Genomic DNA, 9,451 nt, shown 5'->3' with positions numbered 1-9,451 from the left:
TTAATAATGGTACAGCAGCCGTAGTTACCCCTGATCAAACTTTTACATTTTTAGTACCCAAACAATCAGTTCAAAAGGTAGAGCTTAATGCAGTTTTACAAGCTTTTGTGATGTTCAAAGATTCTGTATTTAATTTATTTTCTGATAGTCAATATATAGTTAATGCTATTATATCCCTTGAAGATGCTGGTAGGATTTCCCCTTCCTCTACTGTTTTCTCTTTGTTTTCCACTATACAAAGTCTAATCTGGGACAGAAAAGATCCATTCTTTATAGGACATATTAGGGCACATACAGGATTGCCTGGAGCCCTTAGTTTGGGCAATGATTTAGCAGATAAAACTACACATGATGTACATATTTTCTCTACATTAGAAGAAGCTACAAATTTTCATAAAAGGTTTCATGTTAATGCTAATACTTTACAAAAGCGTTTTAAAATAACTAAGGAATAAGCCAGGCATATAATAAAACAATGTCAAAATTGTGTGACCTTTTTACCACAAGTTAATCTTGGAGTCAATCCTAGAGGACTGATACCTAACCATATTTGGCAGATGGACGTCACACACTTGCCAGAATTTGAAAAATTAAAATATTTACATGTTACAGTTGATACTTCTTCTGGATTTTTGATGGGCTCCCTTCATGCCGGAGAAAAAACTAAAGATGTTATAGCTCATTGCTTACAAAATTTTGCCACTGTGGGTGTTCCTAAACAGTTAAAAACTGATAACAGTCCTGGTTATACTTCTGCCTCTTTTAAACAATTTTGCTCATCATTTGGTATTACTCATATAACAGGAATCCCATACAATCCACAGGGACAAGGCATAGTTGAAAGAGCTCATCAAACTATTAAAACATACCTATTAAAGCAAAAAGAGGGAATTGGTAAGGGGTATATATCCCCCAAAGATAAACTTAAAATAACCCTTTTTACTCTAAACTTTCTAAATTTGGATTCATCAGGACTTAGTGCTGCGGAAAGACATATGTATCTGAAAAATGTACATAAGCCTAAGGTACTTTGGAAAGATATTCTAACAGGACAATGGAAAGGTCCTGATCCAGTTATTGTCTGGAGTCGGGGTTCCGTTTGTGTGTTTCCACAGGGAGAACAGCAGCCAATTTGGATTCCAGAGAGATTAACTAAAGCAATTTCTACAGAAGAAAAAGATGATTTGACTCAAATCCATAACAGCTGATATCCAGAGCTCCAGCTTGGCTATTCTTACATCTGCGACAGTGATTAACCACGGTGCTTTTTTCAATATCTATTTTATTATTGCATTTTTCCCACATCGTAAAGTTCTATTTTATTTTTTGAGCTCATACAAACCTAGGTTAATGTTTTTCTGATCAGTTTTATTTTTTGACTGTGTTTTATTTTTTGACTAGAGTTTTTAAACATTGCAATGGAGATTTCACCTAGGTAAAACTACAAGGCCTTTATTGTCTTATGTGTTGTATGTTATGTGTGCACTGTTTTGTGTTGTATGTCTGTATGTGTGTATGTCCATATTTCATATATGAGGAGCGCTCATGAAAAAATGGATCAGAATTTTTTTTATTCACGTGATTTAAATGGTTTAATTTTAATTAGGTAAACAGCTGTTAAGGATTGTTTTTAAAGGTGGTTAACAGATCTGTTTGCTTACTAATTTAAATTAGATAAACAGCTGTTAAGGATTGTTTTTTAAGGAGGTTAACAGATCTGTTTGTTTACTTTCACCTTTCCTTTTCATTATATTTAATAATTCTGTTCAGGATAATGTCTCTTTAGCATCTTTGCCAGAATTCCCATCTCCATCCCAGTGCCGGTGAAGACTGAGATAAAACCAAACTACAGCTTCTATGATAGCTATCACAGTAAACTGCATAAACTGATGCATCAATGAATATAACTCAACAAGTTATGCTCAATCAAGGGAAGAAATGGACATATTGATAGACTCTTCCACTTTGAACTGCCTGCAGAACTTGCCTGGACTATACATCAGTTGTATGCATTGTGAACTATCGTCTGGTGCAGAGAATTGTGGTACTGCTGGCATATCTTTGCTGATGGTGTCACCAGTGATGCAATTTCCTTGCCAGCTCACCCCATGTTAATTGTGGTAATGCTGGCATATCTTTGCTGATGGTGTCACCAGTGACGCAATTTTTCCAAAGGAGCCGTCAATTGGCTTGGTGTCGTGGCATTTCTGTATCCTCCTCCCTTCTACTAGTGATGGTCTAAAATTTGGGGGCCAACAGAGGTGAGGCAAAGAACCTCACCCCCCCACTGGCACCAAGGCTAAATTTGGGGGCCAACAGAGGTGAGGCAAGAACCTCACCCCCCCACTGGTGCATAGGCCTATCCACAAGCATGGCTGAATGCTGGACTGGTAGTCAGTGACGGGTTGATCTGATTGCAGTGGATTCAACCTAAGACAGGAAGCTGACGCCTAAATGTCAGTTCTCCCATGATGGGTAAGAACCATATGTTGAATTGGACAACCTACCAGGCACGGTCCTTAAGCCACATTGCTTGTTGTTTAATTAATCAGAAGGGGGGAGATGCTGAGGGCCATTGCCAAGTAGGAATGACGCATCGATATTTCCTTGCCAGCGTACCCCATGTTAAATGGACTTGCCTTGGAAATTTGCTGTGACCTTGCATGTGTGTTTGAGAAAGGTGACCCTGCTCAATGACCAGGGTGGATCCAGGTTTTAGGAAGTATCCGGGTTTAAGATAATTTGGTTTTAAGGCGTTCCCGGTTTAAGACAATAGGGGTTTTAGGGAAGTTGGATGTTGAAGATTATTGCTGCCGGGATTAGGGTGTTCCTGCTGCTTGTTCCCGTTGAGTTCTCGTGAGATTCAAATGGGATATTGGAAAAAAAGCCTCGTGGAGTAGGTGAATTGGGCGGAGGAGAACTGGGATTGCCCGAGAGCGTGTGTGGAGGCCGGTGTGAGTTCGGGAATAAAGATTGCTGTTTGAATCTACAAAGCTGTGGTGGCTCGTGATTCTGTGCCAAGCCAAGACATTGGCAATACCTTCACTCTGACTTTCAACAGGCTTTGTCTTCTGTTTTAAGATTCCTTGGCTGGGGTTGTGGCTCAGTGGTAGAGTACTCGCTTAGCACGTGTGAGGCGCTGGGTTCAATCCTCAGCATCACATAAAAATAGATAGATAAAATAAGGTCATTGTGTCAATCTACAACTAAATAAAAGATTCCTGAAAGGACCCAGAAAGACATGTCCCTTGCCAATTTTAAGACTTTAATGTTTTGTTATCTCTGTAGACTCTACTTCCAACCTGCTCACTCCCAGAAACACCAATGGCTTTTTGTATATTATTTAAATTTTCTTTAACCCAGAGATTGATGTTTCTGACTATTAATCCATAGGGTAAAGTGGCTGTTACAAGCAATCTCACACATTTCACCTTCTTCCCAGAATCTTCGGATAATACTTGCTTATTCAAGATGCCATTTTCTAGCATCCCTAGGAGAATATAGTCATCGCAGTCATGGATCAGATTGGTAGAATCATAGCCCAGTTCTACTTGCCCTTCTTTTAGCTGATTCCTCCTCTTTACTTTAGAGCCAGTCAGCACTTGAACTCGGTACACTGTAGCAGGCCTGTCCAAAATCACAGTCACATGGCTGCCAGCCTTAACCTCTTTGCTATAAAAGAAATTTTTATCAAAGCTGTAGGCATTCATGAGGAGAGAGTTATTGATGACATTAAGGTTGGTATAAATGGTGGCAGCAGGGTTACTGGGAAGGCCAATGTCATCGTCCTCAAACTCTTTATCTTTGAGGATATTGAATTTGCCATCAAAGGATGAGTAACTGCCCACATGCTGAAAAAGGGAGGGGGAAAATCGGATTGGTTTTTGCTGCATGCGAAGGTCACGAAAATGGGACAAAAGGTAGTCACAGGACCTTTCTTGGTAAAAGAGGAGAAGGAAACGAACAAAATAAGGTAGGTCTTTCGTGTGAAAGAGTTTTCCAATGAAGCCCAGCTGAGAGAACTCCAGAATCACCCAAAATTTCCTTTCCCAGGCAGAGAGTGTGGTGACAATCTGGGTGACAAATTCTGGGGCACATTTTACATCATCTTCAAGCATCAGGAAGTAGTCAGAGTGGTTGGTAGCAAAGTTCATGAGGAAGGCGTAATCCATGTTCTGCTTGGAGCGAAAAGCTACATAGGCAGAGGTGTCATTAAAGGTTTTCTTAAGGTTCTTCAGAGGATTATAGCTTTCAGGAGGAGTATTGATCACTACTAGCTGCCTGGCCTGGATATGTTGTTTAAAGAGGATGGAGATGCTGGAGGTCATTTTATCAAGCCATTTGGAGTCAGGATCTCCCAGGTGTACCACAACAATGAAGTATTTCTGCTCACTCAAGGAAGAAGCGAAGAAGAGGGAATGCAGGGTGTCCAAGAGGTAGCTCCCTAGGGGACGCTGCACTGAGGAAATCCCTATGGTCAGCAGTTCTAGGATTGGGAGAAAAGAGGACCTTTATCAACTTAGAGAAATGTGGAAAGCAGTTGCTAGGTATGAGGTTATGATACACTCATAGATCTTCCTAGAGGCCATCTTCATATGTATGTATGGTTGTTTAAGTTTTCTCTTCCCCAGAACTGAATATGAACCATATTAGGAATTACTCTCTGATCAAAGGAGAACTTTTTTAAAAATATATTTTTTTAAATCATTACCTTTCTCAAATCACATGGGAGGTAATGGATAAAGATGACATATTAAAATTTTTCTAGGAGCTTCATTCTAGAGGAAAAGACTATAGTTACCTGTTGTCTCCTGCTCCTCTCTGTTACCTGGAGTTCTTGGCTTCAGTTCTGTTCTTTCGAGCCCCAGGACTCTCACATCATGGACTTTCTCCTAGAAGAACTTCCACTTTATTTATTTAGACAAAAATCCCTTAAAAGTTTAGCTTGAGAACAGATTTGCCACCACCAGCCCCTTGGTGGTTATTGACTCCGTGATTCATTTGTTCAAAGGCCAAATGCTCTAATAGATCAAGTAAGTTGGAGATTAGAAGGTGACCAGTGGGTACAACAATGTGGAAGCCATTGGTTACTTACCTGAACAAGAGTAATTTTAGTAAGGTGATGAGTGTAAAAAAAAGTGTGTGGTGTTAAAAGAGGTTTTCTCTCTTTCATCAAGATTAGAAAAATTGCCAGGTATGGTGGTGCATGCGTATAATCCCAGCAATTTGGGAAGCTGAGGCAGGAGGATTACAAGTTCAAATCTAGCCTCAACAATTTAGCAAGGCTTTAAGCAACTTAGTGAGACCCTGTCTCTAAATAAAATATTAAAAAGGGCTGGGAATGTGGCTCAGTGGTTGTGTGCCTCTGGGTTCAATCCCCAGTACCAAAAAAAAAAAAAAAAAAAAGATTAGAAAAATTGTAGCATGTTTATATGATATAGGAGACAAAAAAGTTGATGGCTAAGGAGCCAGGTGCAGTGGTGCATGTCTATAATCCTAACAGTTTGCAAAGCTGAAGCAGACGAACTGCAAGTTCAAAGCCAGCCTCAGCAACTTGGCAAGGCCCTAAACAACTCAGAGAGACCATGTATCAAAAATTTTTTAAAAAGTGGTGGTGGGGGGGTAAGGCTGGGGATGTGGTTCAGTGGCTGAGTGCCCCTGGGTTCAATCCCCAGTACCAAAAAAAAAAAAAAAAAAGAAAAAAAGGCCCAGAAAAGAGCAACTCATTGAAGTGATGTGCATGAGTAATTAAGAGGAGGTGGAGGGCTGGGGATGTGGCTCAAGCGGTAGCGCGCTCGCCTGGCATGCATGCGGCCCGGGTTTGATCCTCAGCACCACATACCAACAAAGATGTTGTGTCCGCCGAGAACTAAAAAATAAATATTAAAAATTCTCCCTCTCTCTCTCTCTCTCTCTCTCTCTCTCTCTCTCTCTTTAAAAAAAAAGAGGAGGTGGAATCTAGTGAAAGTGGAGAGGCTACAACTAGACAGGACCATGGACAGTCCATCTATAAGAAGAAAGGGAACTTTGCTGATGACTGACCATGAAACCTAGAGAGCACAGTGGAAAGGTGTCAGAAGTCCAGGAGATAGGGTCAGGAAAGAAGGTATAGAGGAGATTGTGGGGATGAAAACTAGCCTGCGTTTCTTGTAGAAACCTATTTAAACTGGAACATGCTTTTCTTAAAATAGTATTGAAGTACTCCCACTTCCCTCTCCATGACAATATGGATTTATTAAATGAGATGGCAAATATGAAATGTTTTGACCCACGGTTTTATTTTAGGACTGGGTTATGATAGCAACATGCATATGCAGCCTCATTCTCATCTTCTTTGGTCAAAAATTTCCATACAGCAGAGCAAGAAGCAGGTGCAACTCTGCTATTTGAATATTTAAGTGCCTACTCTAAAGACCATTTTTTTTTTCAGGCTTTGAGTTTCTTTCTTCAGATTTGGGACTTAAGGGCATTGGAACAGGTGGTAGTGTGATGTATTGGAAAGCTGATTATGTTCTTGGACCCAAAATGCTCTTTCTAATCCAGATTTATGTGAAATGAAGGGGTGGGGGATTATTTTACTAAACTCCTTATCCAACTCCCATGTGTTTCTAAATTGGCCCAAGACCCATAGGGAAGAGAGACATCTGGAAAAATGTTAAATGAAATCTAGCTCTCTACATTGTATGACAAAATACATACACTCAGGACATGGAAATATTGAGAAGATAGTAACAAAAAAAGATGTATTGTACAAATCTTGACAAATAGAACTTACCTATTTCAAAGTTATGCATGAAATAAATCTTTAGAAATGTAAGCAGTAATAATAGATCCATAATTACACTTAGAAACATTTTACCTGTGTCAGAAATCAAGAGAATAGCTTGGTGTAGTGGCACATGCCTGTAATCACAATGGCTTGAGAGGCTGAGGCAGGAGGATTGCAAGTTCAAAGCCAGCCTCAGCAATCTAGTGAGACCCCAAGTCACTTGGTGAGACCTTGTCTCTAAATAAAATCTAAAAAAGGGCTGGGGATGTGGGCTCAGTGGTTGAGTGCACCTGGGTTCAATCCCTAGTGCCAAAAAAAAAAAAAAAAAAAGAAAAGAAAAGAAAAGAAAAGAAAGAAAGAAATCAACAGACGAAACAAAAATGAAGATCAGGAGTTTTAAATAACATAATTAAAGAAATTCATGGTTTATGTGTATGTGGTGTACTGCTTATCAGAGGATACATATATACTTTCAGATATACTTCAAAGATATTGACCATATATTAGACAATGAAGCCAATTTTATTTATAATTGTCCTGAAGATAGCAATTATATGGGTTATATTCTTTGGCTACAATGCAGTAAAACTGAAAGTAATCATGGAAGTCTAACCAAAAACTTCCATTTGGAAATGGAAAACCACTGTTTTAAATCTCTAGGATTGATGAAGAAATCCAAATGGAAATTACCAGTTACTAGGAAGTAAATGGTATAAAACACCAGAGACCAAAACCTATGGGAAATGGTTTAAAGTGGGACTTAGAGGAGACATAATAGCTTTCTTTTTTTAAAAATTTTTTTAAAAGAGAGAGTGAGAGAGAATTTTAATATTTATTTTTTAGTTATCGGCAGACATAACATCTTTGTTTTTTTGTATGTGGTGCTGAGGATCGAACCCGGGCCGCACGCATGCCAGGCGAGCGCGCTACCGCTTGAGCCACATCCCCAGCCCACATAATAGCTTTTAATGTATTTGCTACAATGCAACACAAAGAATAAATGAAATGAGAAACAAAGGAACTAGGGCAAAAATAAAACTAAGGGAGGCACAGTGTGGAAGTAAGAAGGTCAAAGCAGAATGTAATTAATACAATAGATTAAAGGCTAAAGAAGAGTAATAAAAGTTGGTTGTTAGAAAAAAGATTAACTAAACTTAGAAAGAAAATACAAATAGTATTAAGAATGAAAGTACATTGTAACTGGTGAAATGAAGAATTTAAAAAATAAGTATGTGTTAGGTTTTTGTGTCCCAAATGTCCAAACCAGAACAATTTAGAGGAGGAAAAGTTTATTTCAGACTCATGGTTTCAAAGGTTTAATCAGGATCGCTGAGTCCATTGCTCTAGGCCCAAAGTGAGGCAGAGGGCATATGGTGGAGGAAAGCTTCTTCCTTCATTGTAGACAGAAAGCAGAGAGACCAGGTAGGGGAGGAAGGGGCTCCAGGGAACATGAACCTGTTTTAAGGCACTCCCCCTAGTGACCCACCTCCTGCAGCCAAGTCCTACCTGCCTACAGTTACCACCCCATCCATTTGAACTGGGAGGGACTGATTAGTTCATAGTTATCACAATCCAATTATTTCAACTCAGAACATTTCTGCATTTAACACAGGTGCTTTTGGGGGACATCTTATAGACAAACCATAACAAAGTACTAAAAAAAATTAGAAAAATGGACAAAATTGATGAACTGTCATGTCACAAAAGATAAAACATAAATTATCAATAGACAATTGCTCAACTGCCTTGGTAATCAGGGAAGAACAAATTAAAACCAAAGAATTTCAGAAATTGAAAAATCTGACAATGGTAACAGATGGCAAGGATACAGAACAACATGGATTTGTATCTTGATGGTGGGAATACAAACTGATAAGTCATTGAAAAAATTATTTTTTATTCCAGGTCTTTCTGTGTTTCCTAGACTGGCCTTGAACTCCTGAGCTTGAGTGACCACTTGCCTCAGGCTCCTGAGCAGCTAAAAAAAATCTTTAGTATGTCAGTTTATTTAAAGCATAATTGGCAGTAGAGAGTGAACCAGTGATAACTATGGTGGGTGTACTCTTAGTTTCTTTTGGTAACCTATTTTAGGGAACAATTTGGCAAAAAAATCTAACAAAGATATGCCTATCTTGTGTTCTAGCAATTTCACTCCTAAGAATGTACCCTAGAGAATTTCTCACATGTGTTTATAAGGATTTGTGTGCAAAAATATTTGTAGCAACATTCTTAGTAGTAAAAACCTAGAAGTAACCTTAGTGTTCATCAGCAGAAGAATGGGTCAAAACATTGCAGTGACTCAAGGGTGAATGAACAATTGCAATATCTTGATTATATATATAGTATGATACAAATATGATATTAAGTGAAAGAAATGTTATATAACAGGGTACTGCAAATCCTATTATATATTCTATTAATAGGATTGTAAGTGAAAAAGAAGAGAAAGGAATATCACAAAATAATACTAAATGAAAAAAGAAAGTTCTGGAAAAAACACATACAGTTTTGTTTTTAGGTACTGGGGATTAAACTCAGGGTCACTCAACCACGGAGCCACATCCCCAGCCCTATTTTATACTTTATTTAGAGACAGGCCTCACTGAGTTGCTTAGTGCCATGCTTTTGCTGAGGCTGGCTTTGAACTCGTGATCCTGTCTCAGCCTTTCAAGCCACTGGGAT

General features: G+C 38.8%; 1 protein-coding gene across 1 annotated transcript in view; it reads right to left on the bottom strand.

The window, feature by feature from the left end:
- Positions 1 to 3,257: 3,257 nt before the first annotated feature.
- Positions 3,258 to 9,451, bottom strand: part of LOC308651307 (alpha-1,3-mannosyl-glycoprotein 4-beta-N-acetylglucosaminyltransferase C-like) — a gene marked incomplete at both ends in the record, with an annotated part of 8,837 nt that continues 2,643 nt past the window's right edge. The window contains one exon of the mRNA XM_081298224.1: positions 3,258 to 4,486. Coding sequence (XP_081154350.1) covers positions 3,258 to 4,486 — 1,229 coding nt within the window. The remainder of the gene's footprint in view (positions 4,487 to 9,451) is intronic.

The sequence above is a fragment of the Spermophilus citellus genome, assembly GCF_964194105.1.
Source record: "Spermophilus citellus genome assembly, chromosome: 6".
NCBI lineage: Eukaryota > Metazoa > Chordata > Mammalia > Rodentia > Sciuridae > Spermophilus > Spermophilus citellus.
Note: the sequence above shows the minus strand (reverse complement) of the source record. Positions and strands in the feature narration are given on the sequence as shown.